Source organism: Micropterus salmoides, unplaced genomic scaffold (genome assembly GCF_014851395.1).
Source record: "Micropterus salmoides isolate LMB-PRFRI ecotype aquatic unplaced genomic scaffold, ASM1485139v1 Ms_hic_scaffold_5, whole genome shotgun sequence".
Classification (NCBI taxonomy): Eukaryota; Metazoa; Chordata; class Actinopteri; order Centrarchiformes; family Centrarchidae; genus Micropterus; species Micropterus salmoides.
In genome coordinates this window covers 36,104,096-36,124,644 of record NW_024044237.1, presented here as the reverse complement: position 1 = coordinate 36,124,644, position 20,549 = coordinate 36,104,096, and the positions used below count along the sequence as shown (strand labels likewise).

Sequence of the window (20,549 nt, the reverse complement as noted above, 5' to 3'; positions counted from 1 at the left end):
TTTGAGCAAACTGCTTTATTTTATAAAACAAAAGAATTCTTTTGATGGATCAGAGACCTAAAGGTCGCTCACATGTCCGATTCCACCTCCTTAGTTTCATCCAGTCAAACATAAAAAAGGATGGGGGGGGGGTTGGAACCATTTCTTGACAAACAGCGTGTCCATCCGCTGGGAGCACAGAAGTACTGGGCGGATGGACACGCTGTCATCAAATAGTTCCAGGACTTGAGCAGAAACAGTGAAGCTAGCCGAGAATTTCTGAACGTCCGAAGGAAACTGACTTCCTTCAGACTCCGACGCTCGCCGAACTGCTCTGAGGTTCGATTCATCTCCAGTTATCATCAGGACGCCGAGAGCCTGATGGACATTTCATGGACTGAATGATTAATCGTTAGTTTGATCATTAGGAGGAAACCAGCTGACAGGAAGCGACTTAATGATCTAAATGTGTTAGCAGCTAGCTAACCGCTAACACACGTTTAAACAAGAGACTGACTTAAAAAAAAAAAAACAGTTTGAGATCTCGTCACCATGGCGGAGTTTTTTTACAGCAAACTGAAATTCAATAAAACTAAAGTCTTCACGCCGCCGTCTTCTTGCCTTTCTTCTTCTCTGCTTTGCTCTGCTCCTTCTCCAGATATTTCTGAAACAGAACGACAACACGTCAGCGTTCGCTTCTCCCTTCAGATACTGAATAACCCCCCCCCCCTCCAGGTGTGGGCGGGGCCGAGCCTCACCTGCAGCTTGTCGTAGTGCGCCTGGCTGCTGCAGTGCGTTTTCTTGGCCGTCTCTTCGTTGGAGTAAAACAGGAAGCAGACGCGGCAGTAGTAACCCATCTTCACGTGTTCCACACCTGGACAGACACAAACAACACGTCAGTCAGCCGCCGCAGGTCATGTGACATGTCCCGTTTTGTGGAAAATATACCGATGGGGCTGTCGGGGTCGTGGGGGGGCAGCGGCAGAGACGCCACGCCGGGTTTGCTTTGAGCCGGCGGGGGAGCCTCAGCCTGTCCGTTCTGATTGGTGGACGTCTCCATGTCCTCCGCCTGCTCGTCCTGCTTCACCTCCTGCGGGAAACAAACAAGCAGCTCACGTTCGTCATTCAGAGCTTCACCTTAGCGTCTCTCCGTCCGTCCTGCACTTGATTTTTTTTCAGTTTCAGACTACTAAAATGGCGGACAGTAAACAAAGTGCGCTATGGGAAACAGGAAGTGGCTGTGACTCACGTCCTGGCAGCTCGGCTGCTTCTCGTCAGAGACCGGAGGAATCTTCTCCGCTGGGTTTTCTTCCTCAACGCCGCCGCTCACATCGTCCTCTTTCTCCTCCTCCTCTTTGTCTTTCTCCTCCTCCTCCTCCTCCAGTTTCTCCTCCTCCTCTCCGCCCTCCTCAGGTTTCTTCTCCTCCTTGGACTTCTTGGCCGGAGGTTCCTCAGGATGTTTGGAGGATTTGGGCGACGTGCCGCCGCCGCTGTCTCTCTTCGCCGCGCTCGGACACTGATGTCTGAAAACACAAGCAGCAGATTCAGACACGGGTACGTTTGATCGACAGGCTGCGTTTCTACCTGGAGGCGTGGCCTTCAGGAACATCCAGAACTCTGCAGAGTCCGGTTTCTAAGAGACGAATGTTTTAACGAGAGAAGCAGCGGCTGCTCTCACTGGTCTCCGTTCAGCTTAGATAAAAGTCTAAAATGTTCAATATTTCGTCAAATATTTGGTTTAATTCGTTTGAATCACTATTAAAATACTTATTTTGGTGAGGAAAGGGAACTGAAAACAGATTTAATCAGAGTAGCTCTGAACGTTCTGCCTCAGATCAGTTTACTGATCCTGTTTGTTCTGAGCACAGAGAAAAGTTTAAAACCACGTTAACTTTCAGTCAGGAGCAAAAATAACGGCCCGACTTTGATCCTGATGGTACGAGATGTTCGTATCATGATCAGTTTTGGCCGTATCGCCCGGCCCTGGTGTTTTTGCCGAGTACAGTCTGGTTGTAAACAGAACCAGAGGAGCGCGTTGCTCTCCGGAGGCGGCGTCCTGACTCTGGTCCGCAGCAGAGACACCATCCGCTAGTGTACCAGAGTCTGGGGTGATGCGAGAGCCCGGTGTGGGCGTGCAGAATACGTGCAGGATGACATCATGATGGTGACTGGGTTAATCGTGCATGAAGACGCGTCACGGACGACGGTCCCGATCTCATTACAGAGCAGAAACTGTGCCACGATGTGCAGCGTTTATGTAGCGATACTAAACAGGAAATGTTTTCTTTCTTCCTCCAGAGTTTAGCTCCGGGGCCCGTTTAACACCGGGTTCAGCACCGACCCCTGACAGCGGTCACAGCCGATCGCTCGGTGCGGTTTTACCAAAGGAGGTTCTCACCCGTGTTTGAGCTGTCTGTACTTCCTGCTGACGTAGACGGTCAGACGCTTCCCGTTGAACTTGGGTGGATTCACTCGGCAGTCTTCAGCCATCTTCTCCGCGTCCTCGGCTTTCTCCATCTCAAGGAAACACTGAGGACAAAGACACATCGGACCGTTTAGACCTGCAGCAGCAGCCCAGCGTCTTCAGGACTCGCTTAAGACCTGGTTCTGTACCTCTCTCTTCAGCCTGTTGAGGAAGTACTTCCTGACCCTCCCGTACGGCTCGGCCAGCTTCAGGACGGCGGCGTCGGAGTATTTGCTGGTGGGGATCTGACCGATGTAGACCACCTTGCTGGAGCCGCACTGAACAACAAAGAGAGGTCATCAAGCCACATAAAACCGCGTCGGACCTGCAGAGAAGGAACAACCCGCCCCCCTTCTGTTCCAACAGAATACTGTTCCTGTTGTTAAACCCTGCAGACCACAGTCCCGGGGTCTCATTTATAAACTGTGTAGAATCCTCACTAAAAGTCCCAAAAGCCACAAAATATTCAGACTTAGAAAACCGTGCGTACGCGCACCTGTAAGCAAAGCTCCCTTAATGAATCCCAATCAACTTGAAATGTGGCTCCATGTCCGGCCCTCCAAACGCCCACAGCTGCCTGTAAACGCTCAGTGAAGCTCGTTAATATTAACGCGTCCTGACTGCAGGAAGAAAAGGAGGCAGACTGACAGAGCGTGACGCCGACGTTCCTTTTGGTGAAGCTGAAGCTGTTTGGTGGGTAAAAAACACACTTTCACCAACGCTTGTGCCCCGGAGCTCCGCCCCTTTATAACCGCTCTGCAGGAAGGGGCCTCCCTCGCTGGCTGGAGGGGCCCCACAGACGGGACGACCCAGGTACTGATCTGGATTCCCCCGTTTGAAAAGAGAGGAAACCGAAAGACTTCCTGAGTTTAAACATTTCTTTCCACAAACAGTCTGACGAGTTAAAGAAATAGGACTTGTAGTAAACGACAAACTGTTTTATTTTCCATAACGTGTTTTTACAGGCGGCGCGTCACATCCACACGCTGGCGCTCGGCGCTCGGCTCCGTAAGGCGACGAACGTGTGAGAACAGTAAACGAAACTCTGCTCTGGTGTTTGCTCGACTGAAGACGGCGTCAGTTTAAATGTTCACCTTATTGAGGAGAATAAACTGCTGCATGCAGGTATTAATGAATCTGATTCCTGATTAAACTGTCCAACACATCTGAGGCGCTTTTGCAGAAACAGAATCTCTGTTTGTGTTTCTGATCCTGGATCTGGATCTTTGTGGCTGCAAATGATCTTAATGATGGTGTTTGTTTGTTTATTCAGAAAGACTTCAAGCCTGGAATACTAGAGGGAATATTAGGATTTATTTACACTCTAATATTCATTTCAAAGCGTTTCATCCTTCTGCCGTGTGAGGCGCCGTTTCTCTTCTCTCCTCTTTATGTGCGTACGCATGCTTCAGAGTTTACTTCCAGGACGCACTTTCTCCCGTCAGCTCTGCTTTTATAGATCCCAACCTTTGCTTGGGAAGCGGCGTCCGCACGTTTCCAGCCCTGTTTTGGACGTTCGCACCGTTTAGAAATGAGACCCCAGGTCCTGGTCTCCAGGTGGCTTTCAGACTTTGGATCTGTGAGCATCTAAAATGAAGCGGCGTCTCCTCCCGGCCGCCGCCGGGTGATTAAAACGTTCTTCAGACTCACGCTCACCTGGATGGTGGGGTAGCTCATGGAGTGACTGATCCTCACCGGTCGGCCGCACACCGACGCCGTCACGTTACTGTTGGTGTAAAACTTGGCCATCGCTCGAGCTTCGTCCTCAGCCGCAAACTGGAGGTACGCCTGGTCAGGAAGGAGAAGAGAGGCGTGTTCACAGGAAGCATCGTTTTGTGCGATCCGGCGGTCCCTCTGCTGACCGCCACAGGTCTGATGTTACTGAAACCGGAACGCCGCAGTGAGACTTACCTCAGGTCTCAAGTCCAGCACCAGGTGTTTGACCACTTTCCCAAAAGGCTTGGCGAGGCCCAGCAGCTCGTTGACGAAGTTGTAACCTCGTCTGAACCCGACGACGTTGACCACCCTCATGCCCTGACAGAAGAAGAAGAAGAAGAAGAAGAAGAAGGAAGCCCGGCTCAGAGCGACTCTCAGGGATCATCAGCAGCTGTTTACTGACGGCGGGAGCAGCGAGTGCAGATACTTACCCCCCTCCTCGTGTTGTCTGCAGAGAAACAGGAGGAGCAGCGTTAGTTCAACACAGACAGCTTCGTTTAAAAAGCTCACATCATCATTCAGGATCCAGTTCAGTCCACAACACATTTTTAATTCCACGCTGAGGCGAGACGCAGCAGGCAGAAACACGGTTTCACCACCTGGTCACTGTTCAGGTTTTGGGCTACTTGTCGTCTTTCAGACTAGTGGAAAGAAAACGTTCAGTAGTTTGTTGCCACATCTGCTCTTTTCCTTTGTGCTACTCATCAGTTTGAGGTGTTCTGAGCAGATCTTGGATCTGTAAATACATCTTCACAGGCCGGCAGCTCCTCCAGACACCAAACTCTCCGCTTTTATTCCTGACTCTATTCTGAAGGTTTCTACAGAGGGCTTTATAATAATAATCATTTAGCTGAGGCTTTTATCCAAAGCGACTCTGGTCGCACGCCTCTGGACACAATGGAGTCTCACAGTGGACTCGAACCCGGGTCTCTCACACCAAAGGCATGCGTCTTATCCACTGCGCCATCGCCATAAATTAGACTATAGAACATTTTATTCCCTAAATCATGGTGAAAATGTGTCTTTTGTCCGTTCTGATTTATGAAGTAATAAAAAGAGAGAGATCCAAACTCCCCTCTGTAAAACATCAGATTTCAGTTCTTGAAATAGATGCAAATTAGAAGCTGCCTCATTTGCATATTTAAATGTAATATTTCATAAAGAAACGTTGTCTTAATGCGAGTAATGAGGTTTGAAGGTTTCCTGGTGATCTGAACCTCGTTCACCTGCAGCGTCTCGCCTCAAACACTGTTGGCTCTCTAAAGTAGAAACAGAACCGGGTACCGATGGAGCCGGACTCTCCGCCTGCTTCGTCCTCGTCCTCTGCCAGTTCGTCCAACGTCACAAAGTCCTCCATGTTCTCCAGGAAGTCCCGATCAAGCTGAGAGACACAGAACCACAACCAGCAAGGTCCATTTTTACTTTTCAGAAAAACACTATTAAAAACAGTCAAAAGCTCCGGAACAGCTACTGAACGGCCCCTGAGGCCGACTGCTGTTCCAAAACGCTTCTCTCGGTAACGCGGCTTTCTGGAAGCGTACCGTGTCCTCGGGCAGGTCTCCCTCCGCCGGCTCCGAGCTCTCTCCTGGTTCCGGTTCTGCGTTCGGCTCTTCTTTGATCTCGTGTTCTTTGCTTTCTGTTGGTTCCGTTTGTCCCTCTGACTCCGCCCCCTGCTTGGCCTCAACATCAGCCCCGCCCACGCCTCCGGGTGTGACATCATCACCATCAGGAACCTGCGTGGGAAGATTATGGCCTGAAAAAACTGCAGCTGCGTTTTGGACAAATCCACACCAGCAGTGTTCATTTTCTTTAGTCTCAGATTTAGTCCACTGCGTAATATTTGTTTTATCAACTTTTAGTTGACTAGAAGTCTGAGCATTTTAGTCTGATGTGAACCGTCACTTTAGTCTTTTTTATTATATCAGCTCGAACCAAAACAGAGAGATTTATCATTTTAGTCTGTTTTCACTCAGAGATCAAATGTTTTGTAAATGTTAGCTCTGTTCTCATTTTTATTGCAAAGGAGACGTTAACTCAGCTCAGCTCCACGTGTTCAGTCTTGATATGACGCTTCAAGTTCGTAGTGAGTTTTTTACAGAAATCTTTGAATGTTTATATCGGATGCGGTTCTCTCTGGTTTTTTGGCCGCCTCACTGTCTTTGAAGTGGGACCAAACATCTAAGCGCCTCTTTCTCCCGAGCAGGTTGTGTTCATCACCGAGTCCACAGTAACGTTTCCCTCGCGCACCAGGCGTTGCCCTGGGCAACCAGCGTTCAAAAGCACAGGAAGGAAAAAAAGAAAAGAAATAAAAAAAACACAGCTGCATGTTAAAGTGAAAATCTGGCCTGTAATATTTTGTCTCTTCATTAAACTGACAAAAAGAAAGTGAGATTTTATTAACATTATTTTACGGATTACATTTACGGAGGACACTGTCGCCGTCTCGTTTTAGTCAGATCGTTGAAGATATTTCGTTTAGTTTCGTCTGACGGAAGGAACACTAACGCAGTCTGACCGGATTCTGCAGCTACGACGGAGTTAACGCCTTTTATTAAATACGTTTTTACTTTAGTTTTGGGGATTAAAGCGAGGAATTTGAACTCCCTGGTGAGTCCAGATAATGTGTCTGTAACCCGGCTGTCGTGCTTCACTGTGAACAGGTTAGCCTAGCGTAGCCCTGATCGAGCCAAACTCCATTCAGAAAACAAACATTTTACAGGCCTGACAAAACATCAGTTCATACGTTTAACTAAACGGCATCATGTTGTCGTTACTTCAGCGTCACTTTGATCCGTTTATTGCAGTTAAATCCCAGCTAAATGTTGACTTTGCTTTGGTAGCGCTGCAGCGATAAAAGACGTGTGAAAGTGTCACTGAATCTAGTTTTACTTTATTATCTTTTTAAATGTATTTCTGCTATTTGGTGCCATCGTCATTGTTTGTTAATGTGTTTAATAAAGTTGAATCCTCCGTGTTTTCATGCGTTCTCACCTCCTCCTCCGCCTCCTCTTGGACGTCCTCCACCGTTTCCTTCACAGACTCTGTCGTCTCTGGCTCCTCCCCCTTGGCGTCGCCATCAGTTACCTGCTCCTGCTCCTCCCCCTCCCCTCCGTCCTCCCCCTCCATCACTCCCGACACCTCCTCCTCCTCCTCCTCCTCTTTCTCCGCCGCTGCCGGTTTCTCCTCAGGCTTCGGTTTGTTCTCCTCCCTCCTATCCTCTCTGGACCTGGATGAGGATTTGGACCTGGACCCAGAGCCGGCGTCGTAAGAGGAGGCGGCGTTCGCTCCGCCGCTCCTCTGGCCTCGACCGTCTCCACCGGAGCCGCCCTGTCTCTGGTTCACACTGAAACACAGAAACCAGGTCCAGGGTCAGACTTCGTCCTCAGGGTGTTCCTGTTCTCACGCTCACTGCGTGCCGTTTGGTGAAAGATGTTCTCGTTCGAGGGTTTCTTATCGGACTGTCCTTCACCTCAGGACGGGTGGCTGCGACGCCCTTCCTCCCTCAGACAGCTGCGTTACAACCTCAGAATACAAAGTCACCCGTTTCTTCTCAGGCTCTTTGTCTCTGACTGTCTGCAAAGAATAAAATCCTTAAACACGTCTTACTTCAGATTCACTAAAGGAAAAGTTGATTTACACTAATTCAGTCTGTCCGGCGCTCTCGTTACTCACTTATCACTTTGATAGCGGCAAAAAAAACAAAAAAACATTGCGTCTGGTTCTGAAACAGAGCTCGGTCATGACGGCAAAAGTTACTCACATAATCACTTCCTCTTAAGTGATTGTGCCTACAAAATAAAAGCGTGAGAACCTCTTAGCAGCAGTCCTTTTGTCGTGTTTAATTGAGAGCTTTTACTTTGAAAATTTCTGAAGGAAATTCAAAAGAGTCTCTGGCCTGCTTGACACACCTCTACCTGAAATACTGGGGACATGAAAATAAGCGTCCACAGGATGATGTGGATCGAGCGCAGGGCCCCCCCCCCCGGTGCCGGACTTATAAGCCGACCCCTGCTGTAGGAGGAGTCGATGTGATGGTGGCGCAGTGGATAAGACACATGCGCAGGACACTTAACCCCTCGTTGCTCCAGAGGCGTGCGACTTCTGTAATCCCAAATCTCTGCCAGGGAAGACGGCGACCTCCCCGAAACATCTCACACACGTGAGTTTGTAAAAAAAAAAAAAAAAAAAAAAGTACATTTATTGTTTTGGTTTTTTACCGTGGGATCAAATTTGGTACTGATGATCGCAGAGTTTCACTGCTGTTGGTAGCGCCTACTAAGTTTCTGGTGTGGTGACGTCCCTACGCTGCCGTGTACCCGCTGCTCGCCATCAAAGCTGTGAATGAGCTCTGAACCCGGCTTATTGACACGTTTGCGTTCCTTTTTGTGAGAACGTGTTTACGGTTTGAAACTGAAAACCTCACTCGCTGCAGTTTCCTGTGTTCTTGGTCAACTATCTGTTCAAAACTGACCAGGAAACCCTTTTACTCACCCCGCAGCAGAGCGATGCCGCCTACAGATCTGGTGGGCTGTGCGTGGACACGCCCACAGGAGGCTTTACAGGCTGCAACACCTGCCAGGTGTGTTTGCTAATATTCGACTGGACAACGCCATGTGACAGCCGGGTGATGTCACAGCGCACGGCAGCTCTGAGTTCCCAGGTGACTCTCAGCAACAAGCCCCGCCCCCAGGTGTCGTGGTCACCAGGTGACAGGTGTCTGTACTCACGTGAGCGTCTTGTACTTGGTGCAGATGTTGAGGCGGATGGGTCTCCCTCTGATGGTGAGCGGGTTCACGCTGTAGTACTTCACCAGCATCTCGGCGTCCTCGGGGGTCCCCAGCTGGACGAACGCCTGGACGCAAACAGATTCGGCATCAGTGCACGTGTCTCCCGTCACCGGAGCGCCCGATCAGAGATGTCTCAGGTTTACCTGGTCCGTTAGGAAGAGGTGTTTCTCCACCGTGCCGAAGCGTCCGGCGATGGTCAGCAGCTCCTTCTTCTTCTCTTCCTCTCTGGGCAGGTTGGAGAAGAACACCACCTGGCTGCCGTGACCTTTGACCTCTCTGACGGGCCGGTCCATCGGCCGGTCCATCGGCCTGTCAGTCGACCGCTCGTCTTTCTGGAACACAAACGCACCGTTTTGTTTTGGCGGCTGAGTGGCGTTCAGGAGCCGCCTGACTGCTGCACTGCGGCTGTTACCTGGATGACCAGCAGCCTCTTGGACAGGTAGAAGGTGATTGGTTTGCCGTACAGAGCTGCCGGCTGCCGCTCGTAGTAGTTGACCATGTCCAGAGCCTCCTCGTGACTGTTCATCTCCAGGAAGGCCTGACGGAGACAAACATTTAATCAGCCGGGACCCTCGGTGGGCAGAAAGTGAATTTTAACCGTCACGGTGAAGGACGGAAGCAGCGACTAACCACCGTGCTCTCGCACGTCGGCGAGCGTTCTCACGCTCAAACAAGAACAAAACAACCGTTTATGTTTAACCGTGATGGTATAAGAAAGGAGCCGGGAAGCTTTAATGCATTTAATAAGTTGATCTGAGGAGTTGTCTCAGAAATATCAGTTGCCTAAACAGGAATCTTTTCGTTTTCTGCAAATAAGGTATTTTATTACACAGAGTACAACTCTGAAGGTCAAAGACTGAGAAAGTGCTGATTCAGTCACCAGACAAAGTGTCTCTCAGTCTGTAAGAAGACGTTATTGCCTGCTAACACACAGAAGGTCAGAGGCGTGCGGGAAAATGAGTCGTCAACTATTATCAATCATGCTAAAAAGAAAATCTGCACTGGTATGAAGGCAATAGTTTAAAATCATTCAGAGTCTCCATATTTCTCCTCATCGCAGGCGTTTCTTTAACCCTTCCCTTTCACCGATGTGTCTCTAATGTAAAGCGGAGGTGGGAACGTTGACCCACTGCTTATGGTCGTGTGTCAAATACTGGACGGAGGTGCTGAAGGAAATTGGGAGGATTCTGGGAACCCAGTGTCCACAAAAGAATAGAACTACGGCAACTGAGACTGTATAATATGTTGACATTTGCTGCCACAAAACAATATATTAGTTGATCTTTGATGCCTGCCCCTCTATTCAGGCCTGGAGTTATATTTCAATCTTACGGGTGTCCTCCACTCCAGGTCGGATCAGTTTCTTGGAGTTTGGGGGCCCTACCTTAGGTCTCTGGAGCCTGGCCTGGCCGATGCTGTGTGGCGGAGAGTCTGACTGGGTGCGTCTTAGTTGTTTGTTGTTGGGAACTTGATATTTGTCCAGGTTGTTGCTTTAGCTGCTGTTGATTCTCTCTTGTTTTTGCTTGTTTTTATTTTATTTATTTATTTATGTTTTTGCTTAAGTTAACATTTGCGTGATTGTCTGTGTTAAAAATAGGGGAATGAAACAAACATGGGAAATGGAATTAGTGCACCAGCAGCTTGACGCGCCGCGCAGAACGTGGCGTGAAAGGATCGGGCAGAGCGGAGACGGAGCCTCTGATGGCCGACCAACACATACTGAAGGAGCGAGCCGGGCCGAGTTTCAAGATGCTGCTTCTTATTTATACAGAGACGCACAGACTGGCAGATTGTTTGGAGTAAAGAGGAAGTTCTGTGAAAGAAAACGTGTCACTAACTTTATTCCAGCTTTTTAAAAATTGCTGTCTCGCTCACTGACCTGACAAAGCATGAATTCACGCGTCTAACAAAACGGCATCACGTCGTCGTCGTTCCGGCATCAGTTTGATCCGTTTAGTGCAACAGCAAAATGTTTATGTTGGGAACGAAAGGGAAAAACTACTGACGGATGTTTACAGAGGTAGCTTGTTTAATTCCATATAGATATACAGACTTTGTTTAGAGCATTTTGAACTGCATTATTTGGTGACTCTCTATCGAAAGGCTCCAACTGTTAAAGACAAAAGCCAGAGAGATTAGGGCTGCACCAAGTCATATTGTGAGGTTATAACAGAACGAACTGTACTCTGAGTCGACCTGCTTAATTATCAAGAGTCTTTATCCACAACCTGCAGGAGGAACTAGTATACATACATGTACAGTGTATTAGTACGAGGGTTCTCCAAGTGGGGTCCCCAGCAAAAAGGGGAATAGTTTTTCTTCCACTCTAATTCCATCCATAAGTAACACAATTACTGTTTGGGTCATGGGTTTCATGCACTTTCTGTAATAAAACATCTACCAATCTGAACTAAGCAAACACACCAATCAATCTTCCTCAAGCACCACAAACACTTTCAGACATTCCCTCGTACCCCCTTTTCTTTAGGATCCCCTCATATCTTGTCATTTTTTTACTTTATATCAGTCATCAAGGAAAATTCCTTGTTAACCTACTTGGTAATAAAACTGATTCTAAAAGTAAGATTTCCATCAGATGGGGGACAAAATCTTATCAAACGGGGGTCCGTGGTCCAAGAAGTTTGAGAACCACTGTGTTATTAATAATAATGTTATAACATTAAAGATTATAATGTTTAGTTAATAGTTTACTGTTGGTATAACAATATATTAAATACATTCATTAGAATATCATAATAATACTGTTTTACCACTAGCTGAATATTAACTCCAGTTCCAGCCGTTTCATTTCTGTTTTTATTTAATCCTCGTGCAGGAAACAGGCTCTCCATCGGTCTCTAAGTTGTTAACTCTAAGTACTAACTGGTCAATAATCATGTTGTTCAACATTTTGTGATTTGCTGCAGCAGGTCAAACTTTTTTTAATGTCCCGCTCCATCCAGGCTGTGATTGGTCGGTTGATGAAAAGTGACTGACAGGCACATCGTGTTGAAAAACAGAAGAAAAACGTTAGCTGCGGCGGTGCCTTCTGTCTGACCAACGTCTGTCACAGAGCGACCGGCCTTTCTCCCGCTGCCCCGGCGGCGAGTCCGACTAGGTTTTGAAGGATTAGCGGCGGGCGGGGAGGGGGGGTTACGGTAGGTCGTAAACACTGCTCATAAATCATTTTTCTGATTGCACGTATGCGCTTGCAGCGACACATGTGAGAGCACAGAGTGGGCGGGGATAATGATTATTAATAATAATGAATTATCAGGATAAATGTCAAATCATTTTCTCTCAAGTTTAAAGGCAGATTTTTGCTCCCGAGTGAAAGTTGAAGAAACCAGAAGGTTCATTATGTGGTTAAACTTTTCGGTTTGGTCTGAACGGGACAAACCGTGGATCACTTCACAAATCTGAGTTTGTAGAACATTTAAAACTGTTAATTTTAATAGAAAAATTAGGTTCTAATTTGTTTGTGATTCAAATGAATTTAAAGCAAATACTGACGATATACTGAACATTTATTTCCCAGCCCCAACACGAGGCGAGTGAAGCCGGTGAAGTTACATCGTTTGGCCCACCTTGTTCTTGAGGACCAGGTGCTCCCTCAGGCAGCCGAACGGCTCGGTGAAGGCGAACAGGGTCTTGTTGCTGAGAGGCTTCCGGTCGTACTTCACCACCACCACTCTGCTTCTCAGCTGAGGACAACATTTCACTTTCATTACAGCCCCGCAGAGATCAGACGTTACAGCGTATCGCCAGGTTTAACAACAGACTGACCTTATTCTGTCCCGACTGGTTCTTTCCCGACAGACCGGCTCCTCCACCTCCTCCTGATAGGCAGACACACTGCATGTTATCACCACACACTTCCTCTCCTCAGACCAAACACTCTAACCTCCGCCAGTATGACCCCTGTGCAGTCTCTTACCCCAGCTGGAGGACATCCCCCCTGCTGTGTGAGCTGAAGACATGGGGGCAGGTCCGAGCAGCCCTGCAGACAGGTTGGGGGCGTCCAGAAGACCCCCGCTGGAACAGAGGAACCAGAAAGAACGAGGAAGGTTAAACTCAAACACCACTACAACGCCGTGACAAGGGGCTGAGGGGAAATGCGTTCATCACAAGTTCTTTTCCACGACAGGAACTTAACGACTCGTCCCCTGGGGGCTCCTCTAACCTGAGCTTGTAAGAACCTGCAAGGTCCAGATAAGGAGCCGGTGTGGATTTCCTTTTACACTTCAGTGTGAGTAAGTGAAGCTGCAGGAGGATCAGAGAGCGAAGCAGACCGACTCCAGACCAGCTGCTCACCGGCTCTCAGAACCAGCAGAGTCCTTCAGGACCGGTCGGCTGTGGGTCCAGTTCCCTCTCTGATCCATGAAAAACCCTGATGCTCCATTTTACTCCTGATTCAGAACATGAGGAAGAGACGCCAAAGAAAACGGAGGGAGGAAATCATTCTGCAGCTTCTCTTCTTCAACGACCGACTGAGCTGCCCGCCACTGGAAATGTTACACGATTTAGTACAACAGCGGTTCTGAAAGTGGGGTCCCGGGACCCCCAGGGGTCCTTGAGGGGGTTCCAGGAGTCACAGAATGTGCGATTCTGTTGGTCACTGGTTTCATACACTCTGTAATAAAACATGTAATGATCCTACCAGACACCCTGGGGCTAAATCTGCTTTTCAAACGGGGCTCTGCGCTCTGATTTGTCCCTTCAGGGGTCGTTGACGGGAAAAAGTTTGAGAACCGCCGACTTAGAAAACATCAACGCTGCCTAGTTATAGTGTTCTCCCCGACAACGTTCAAACCATCTCCAGTTTACACATCAATCTGTAGAAAGAAACGGTGTTTATGTGAAGACACGGGGCGGCTTCATGTCTGATGATTCCTGCACCTGAACCCGGCAGCCCGAACTGACCTTTAGGTTCAGGAACGGTGGGTTTACCTGAAGTTTCTGTGGTGGAAAAGAGCTAAATGTTGGCCACAGTTTTACCAACATGAGCTCAGTTACTTTGATCGCTGTAGTGACTTTAATGGCTTGTATTCAGAGCCTGAAGCTGGTGCGTCTCTTACCCTCTGCCCGAGGACATCCCAGGTTCCCACTCCGGATACCTGAAAACAAAATTCAGCCAACATTACGTCTCCAAACAGAACCAACGTCTCTGAGGAGCTTCTGTGATGTGTTTGCGTTACTTACACGTCGAGCAGCAGTCGTCTGTTTTCAGCATGTCGAAGTCCGTTAACGTGTTGATTCCACTCCTGCAGATTCAAACTGATAAGTTACTGAAGCTCCACGGGCTCTTCCTCCCCCGTCAGCCCTCGTTAATCAGCTCTTAGCGGTTTAACCAACGTCCATATTTTCCCCTCACACATGTTCAAAACAAACCCCCTCAGAAAGTAGGCGATAACTGCGGGACCTGAGGTCTCATTTATAACCTGCGTAGAATCCTCACTAAAAGTGTCCGTGTGCCAAAACCGTGCGTACGCGCACCTGTAAGCAAAGCTCCCTTAATGAATCCCAATCAACTTGAAATGTGGCTCCATGTCCGGCCCTCCAAACGCCCACAGCTGCCTGTAAACGCTCAGTGAAGCTCGTTAATATTAACGCGTCCTGACTGCAGGAAGAAAAGGAGGCAGACTGACAGAGCGTGACGCCGACGTTCCTTTTGGTGAAGCTGAAGCTGTTTGGTGGGTAAAAAACACACTTTCACCAACGCTTGTGCCCCGGAGGAGAGGGGGCCCCGGAGCTCCGCCCCTTTATAACCGATCTGCAGGAAGGGGCCTCCCTCGCTAGCTGGAGGGGCCCCACAGACGGGACGACCCAGGTACTGATCTGGATTCCCCCGTTTGAAAAGAGAGGAAACCGAAAGACTTCCTGAGTTTAAACATTTCTTTCCACAAACAGTCTGACGAGTTAAAGAAATAGGACTTGTAGTAAACGACAAACTGTTTTATTTTCCATAACGTGTTTTTACAGGCGGCGCGTCACATCCACACGCTGGCGCTCGGCTCCGTAAGGCGACGAACGTGTGAGAACAGTAAACGAAACTCTGCTCTGGTGTTTGCTCGACTGAAGACGGCGTCAGTTTAAATGTTCACCTTATTGAGGAGAATAAACTGCTGCATGCAGGTATTAATGAATCTGATTCCTGATTAAACTGTCCAACACATCTGAGGCGCTTTTGCAGAAACAGAATCTCTGTTTGTGTTTCTGATCCTGAATCTGGATCTTTGTGGCTGCAAATGATCTTAATGATGGTGTTTGTTTGTTTATTCAGAAAGACTTCAAGCCTGGAATACTAGAGGGAATATTAGGATTTATTTACACTCTAATATTCATTTCAAAGCGTTTCATCCTTCTGCCGTGTGAGGCGCCGTTTCTCTTCTCTCCTCTTTATGTGCGTACGCATGCTTCAGAGTTTACTTCCAGGACGCACTTTCTCCCGTCAGCTCTGCTTTTATAGATCCCAACCTTTGCTCGGGAAGCGGCGTCCGCACGTTTCCAGCCCTGTTTTGGACGTTCGCACCGTTTAGAAATGAGGCCCCTGATCTGAATGCAGAAACTCTTTACTTCCTGAATACGAACCCCGCTAAAGAGAACTGGGTGATGTAGGCGAGCTCGATGGCGCCAAATATCAGCCTGTTTGTAGGGATTGTCCATTTAAGATCCGGTTCCAACACCATTCATTAGGCTCTGCGGGCAGCGAATCCCTTACGGATTATTTATCTTCTGTTAGATCGTCTCTACAGACGTCTGCAAAGACAAATGAGATGGCCGACCGCCTTCTCTTCATCCTTCCAGCACGTGGACTCTCTTCAAAATCAACCAAACAACTGCCAAATAAAAATACCAGACTTTTAAATTTACTAAACGTGAGCTAATGAGAGAGTTCGCTGCCGACGTCGTCGGAGACGAACTTTAATAAACACTGAAACTTTTAAGAAAAGTATTTCACAAACTAGTTAGCAGCTTAGTGTGAAGACACACCGCTGACCTCCAGCGCCGCCTGCTCTGCTGTGACCAGCGACAGGCCACATTTCCCATCATGCCTAGTGGTGTTGGTCATCTGTTCAGAACATGGTGGCTGACGCTGGTCATCGCCATGTTTGTGCTGGCGCACGGTTTGAAACATTAGTGAGGCGGCAGGTACATTTCTGAGCCCAGCCGTGTTCAGCGGCTGTTTGAGTTGAATGTCATTAAAGGGTCAACGTCACCGAGAGCCACTTCCTGTCTCTATCCCTTATGGTCCGATTTAGAGGAACAGAGACCAGGAAGCAGGGGAGTCTTTAGGGCGGGGCTACAAGCTGATTGACAAACTGTCAATCAGGATAGAGGCGACTCGTATCCGCTGCTCTGTGAACATTAAACCAGCGCCATTTTTCCAGTAAGCATGTTTAGTTTTGAGCCTGTTTGTCGCTAGCCAAAATTAGCATCCCAGCTAATATCACAGTTGACGTGAATTACAGATGCACCTTGCTAACCAAGCTAGCCAGCTCCACCTTCTCGTCCAAATATGGTCACGTCTGGTTCCAAAAAACCAAAATGCCGACCTGAAGGCTTCAAAACGGTAGTCCACAAACCAACAGGGGACGTCACGCCGCAGTACTGTACATAACGGAGTTGTAGCGTACATAATGCTGGACAAACTATCTGAAACACTATTTCTAAAATCAACTCAAGCACCTTTTTCTGTAAGAACGTTTTCTTATAGAAGCATATCGGACAACATGCACGCCGATGCCGGGCGATCTGTGACAGGCCGATATCAGCAGAGTTTAACTAAGACTTCTTCTTTCCACCAAACAAAACTACCTGAAATGATTTAATAAGGATTCAGAGTCGCTAAAATGCTACTGAACTTTATTTCAGACATCAGTTTTGGTGCATGTGCCTGCCGATAAACAAGAAAATTAATTATTTAATACCCTCAGAGGTTTTCTGATCCCAAGGGTTTGTTTTTAAAAATAAAAAAAATAAATAAAAAAAGAGAAACACTGGCTGCGTTTCATTTTTTTTATGCCAAGTCCATGGGAACACCTGGTTTTAACAGCCGATACGGACGTTCAGGAGTCTGAAGGTAAGTGATGTCATTGTGTAAAGAGCTGCTGATTGGTCCAGGAGTGTGTGAGGTCGACATCGTGACGTGTAGACATGTGTAATAAACACTAAATATCTGGCTGGACGACGACTGAAGAGACCCAAAACCTGAGTGTGTAACGCCGCAGAGCTTCAGGTGTAAAGAAACGAAGATACGAGACATGCTGATTTCAAACAAGGAGATTACACGATGCAAACCGGACCTCCAGTCTCTGGAAACACAAGGGACCAACCTGTCACTGACTGAAGAGGACAGAAGACTTGAGCTGAAACATTTAAAGTTAGTCCGAGAGGAAAAGAGGAGGAGGCTGGACGGTACTCACCATGTTGGAATGAACGTCAAAGTCACAAAGAGAGCACACGTGGGGGAACATGGAGGGCGTGACTCCCAAGAAGTCTTGGACTTTTCCGTTTGAAGGGGAGCCCATCCTCCTCTGCATAAAGACGGAGTTGGAGGTCTGCATCCCCACGCCGAGGCCGCTGTAGGAGTCTTGGCGGGAAAGCTCAGAATACGGCCTGTCTCTGCCCCCCCCCCCACCGCCGCCACTATAATTTAAGCTGTAGCCCCGGCTGGGGGAGACGTCCTGCATGGAACTGAACCCAAAGTCTGCAGAGGGCTGGGCCCGGGCTGAACTCTGACCCAGAGAAGGACCGCCCATCCTCCCGCCGTGCATGTCGTCCCAGCTGTCCCTTCCTCCTCGATACCCAGCGTCAGAGGACATGGAGGATGCCGCTCGCCGCTCTCCCGCGTCCCCCTTGCGGCTCTTGAGCTGCCTGAGGATGTGCGGCAGCGTCTCCACACTGATGTCCTCTTCAGGGATTTCAGCTAGAGCGTCCAGGTCGGAGGGCGACAGCCCCAAACTGGCAAACAACTTCATGGTGTTGCCAAGATTGCTGCCGCCACCACGCCGGGACATCTGGGAGCTGCCGTCCTGGCCCTCCATGCCGCCGCCGCCGCCGCCACCACCACCACCACCCACCCCCACCCCTGAGGACATGCCCCCCATCTGCCGGCTGGATCGCTGTTCATTCATGCTGAAGTTCAAGGTCTCTGCGGCGGCCAGGAGCCCCCGACCCACGGCGAAGTGTTTCTGACCTCCGTCTGACTGCGACTTCTGAGACATGACGTCACCAAGTGGAGCTGCTGTTTCTGCACCGGCGAGTCAAGATAAGGAAAGAGACAGGCGGCAAAAAGGACCGGGGGGGGAAGTTAGTGTCAGAAAACGTCTTGTGCAAACGGTAAAGTTGGTGAAAGTGAAGTTCCTCTTCTGTGGTGAACGTCTTATCTCTGCTGAAACACAATGAGACATTCTTCAAACGCTGCCTCTACTAAAAGACAACAGAGGCGAGTGGAGAGCAGCAAATATAAGTTAGAGCACATGGAAGAAAACCGGCCGTGATTCATTAACACCTGAGAAGGTGTGACTACTGGGACATGAGACAGAAACAGGCTAGAGAAACGCCGCCTCAGACAAAGAGGGAGGAAATGAACAGATGTGAACTGAGAGATGGAAACATCCTCACTGAACCTGTGTGAAAATATCAAAGAGACATGTGAGTAATAATAAAAATAAGGCTCTTTATGGATCACTGAGGCCTGAAAGGAGGAGACATGGACCCAAAACACACCGTTAACTTGTGTAAAGGAACGACGGTGAACCAGCTACAAAGCGTATTTTCACAGTGAAGCAGTATCTGGCAAGTGAACACCTGAGCAGCTTTCAGGTGTGTGTGAAAGTGAACAGCAGAGACACGACACCTGTACTGTGCGAGCAGCTAAACTAACGATGCTAACTCGCTATTTTACCCCTTTTAAAACTTTAAAAACTCAAGACAAAAAAAACCTACAGTTTTTTTATGAATCAGAGTCATTTGTAAATGAATGTTTGCATCTGCTACATAACAAATACACCCAATAATTGCCGGATTGATCCCGTAAAGCCAGAGGGCCGTGCTACACAGCCGAGGCTAACACGACCTGCTAGCCTGCTGCTACATGCTAATGCAAGTCGTTAGCTAACGTAGTTTAAAGCTTCACTTCGAGGTTTAGATTTTTCAATGTGCAACGTTTATATAAAGCCGGGAGCAGTCTGCGGATATGTGTATATTGCAGTTTATATTTGCTGATATATAAACACGCTTACCTTCGCTTCTTCAACGCGCAGCTAGCAGCTAACCTGTTAGCGTGATGTGTTGCGAATGAGCCTGATCGATTAATAAAGTCCCCCTCCTCCTTCTCCACCCCCCCGAAAAGAAAGCATGACAAGCAACAAATTGTACTTTAATTTAAATATATATATTTAAATATATATTTATTAACCTTATTGAATATGTTGGAATTAGTGTTACAGAAATAGTTACATATCAAACTTTTTAACCATCAACGGGACAGAATATTTCAGCGCATTGTACGGAGCGCCGGAAGGGTCAAGGCGAGATTATTTTGGAGGATTAATTTTACTTCTTACTCACCAGCATGGATCAGATGGATAAAACAATTATAAATCAGATTACCAACAAAGTTAAATGTTTATAAAAGATGTTTTTACGCCTCTATCAAATAAAAAAAGTTTACATCTGTAAATAAAATTTGATTAATTTAATTTTAGGTAGTTTTTTAGCTAAACCAGCGAGCTACTAAAATAAGCCCTGATTTTCAACTAAAATGGGCCACGTCCACCCTCTTACACAGAAGTTACAACTGAGGGTGCAAATCAGGTTCATTGGTCTGTGTGTGAATTTCTATCCAAGCAAAATATAAACAACCTTTTACTTTACACACAAAACAGACTCAAAGTCAATAATGTGCAGAAACACGCACCCACACATCAGTTCATAATAAATGTATTTTCAATGAGATATTTGTCAAACTTTGTTTTGCATTTGCATTGTTGTTACTGCAGCATCACAAACACAATAATTTGAGTTTACTGCTGAAATTAAAATGATTTCAACTAAAATCACTGTGTTGTTCTCTTTACCCTGAACCTGGACAGCTGAGCAGACTTTCTATGTGAAGATGAAAAACATATCATCACTATCACTACTTACTGTTGTTTACATTTTCCCAGAGGCTAATTGAACAAGTGCACTGCAGAATTATTTCCAATATGTAACATATTGTTAATGTTACCCCTTTTAACACTTTACTTATTTTACATTTTATAATTTTTTTTATGGCTGCATGAAATCAAATAATCATGAATTTATTACAGAAACATGCAAAATAAAATAAATGTCCCTGACATGGTTATAGACTCCCGCCTGCTACAGTGAGCAGGAAATTAAGATTTCACTCATCATTGAAAGCTGTAGAGTTGCACCATGTTCATAAATATATAACGACAAACTGCATTAATGGGATTGTTAGCAGGAAGTAGTTTGCATGCCATACGCTTTGTTACATACACTACTTAAAGCAGAAAAACTCAGATTTAACATTCAAATAAAATGGTGGGAAAAGCCAGTTTTGTCTTACTAAATCTTTTTTACTCGACTAA

General features: G+C 47.4%; 2 protein-coding genes across 6 annotated transcripts in view; one reads left to right on the top strand and one right to left on the bottom strand.

The window, feature by feature from the left end:
• The window catches only part of matr3l1.1 (matrin 3-like 1.1), a 35,248-nt gene extending 22,635 nt beyond the window's left edge, over positions 1 to 12,613 (top strand). For all 3 annotated transcript variants that reach the window (XM_038699764.1, XM_038699763.1, XM_038699761.1), the window contains one exon: positions 12,485 to 12,613. In XM_038699764.1, the coding sequence (XP_038555692.1) occupies positions 12,485 to 12,544 (60 nt within the window). In that variant the 3' untranslated portion in view covers positions 12,545 to 12,613. The remainder of the gene's footprint in view (positions 1 to 12,484) is intronic.
• matr3l1.2 (matrin 3-like 1.2) lies at positions 1 to 19,322 on the bottom strand. Of its 3 annotated transcripts, none has more exons than XM_038699767.1 (22): positions 19,194 to 19,322; positions 17,373 to 18,340; positions 14,149 to 14,210; positions 14,025 to 14,063; positions 12,884 to 12,981; positions 12,733 to 12,785; positions 12,534 to 12,650; positions 9,359 to 9,484; positions 9,090 to 9,278; positions 8,887 to 9,011; positions 7,151 to 7,502; positions 5,701 to 5,892; positions 5,444 to 5,540; positions 4,591 to 4,607; positions 4,355 to 4,477; positions 4,100 to 4,231; positions 2,593 to 2,721; positions 2,378 to 2,508; positions 1,229 to 1,502; positions 928 to 1,069; positions 738 to 853; positions 1 to 643 (listed from the first exon to the last, which is right to left on the bottom strand). In XM_038699767.1, exons 2-22 carry the CDS (start codon positions 18,171 to 18,173, stop codon positions 581 to 583), a joined length of 3,378 nt encoding a protein of 1,125 aa, XP_038555695.1. In that variant the 5' UTR covers positions 18,174 to 18,340; positions 19,194 to 19,322; the 3' UTR covers positions 1 to 580. The 3 variants fall into 3 exon arrangements, with proteins under 3 accessions (XP_038555695.1, XP_038555696.1, XP_038555694.1); XM_038699768.1 differs by having other exon boundaries at positions 17,373 to 18,337; positions 19,194 to 19,291; XM_038699766.1 differs by lacking the exon at positions 19,194 to 19,322 and having other exon boundaries at positions 17,373 to 19,175.
• Between the last annotated feature and the right edge of the window lie 1,227 nt (positions 19,323 to 20,549).

What these genes read in the sequence shown, in the direction of transcription:
- matr3l1.2 (XM_038699767.1), bottom strand. Translation starts at nt 18,173, where the DNA reads ATGTCTCAGAAGTCGCAGTCAGACGGAGGTCAGAAACACTTCGCCGTG. An exon ending in AGACGACTGCTGCTCGACGT is followed by an intron (nt 14,064 to 14,148) that starts GTAAGTAACGCA and finishes TTTTGTTTTCAG; the next exon opens with GTATCCGGAGTGGGAACCTG. An exon ending in GAGACCTGCCCGAGGACACG is followed by an intron (nt 5,541 to 5,700) that starts GTACGCTTCCAG and finishes TGTGTCTCTCAG; the next exon opens with CTTGATCGGGACTTCCTGGA.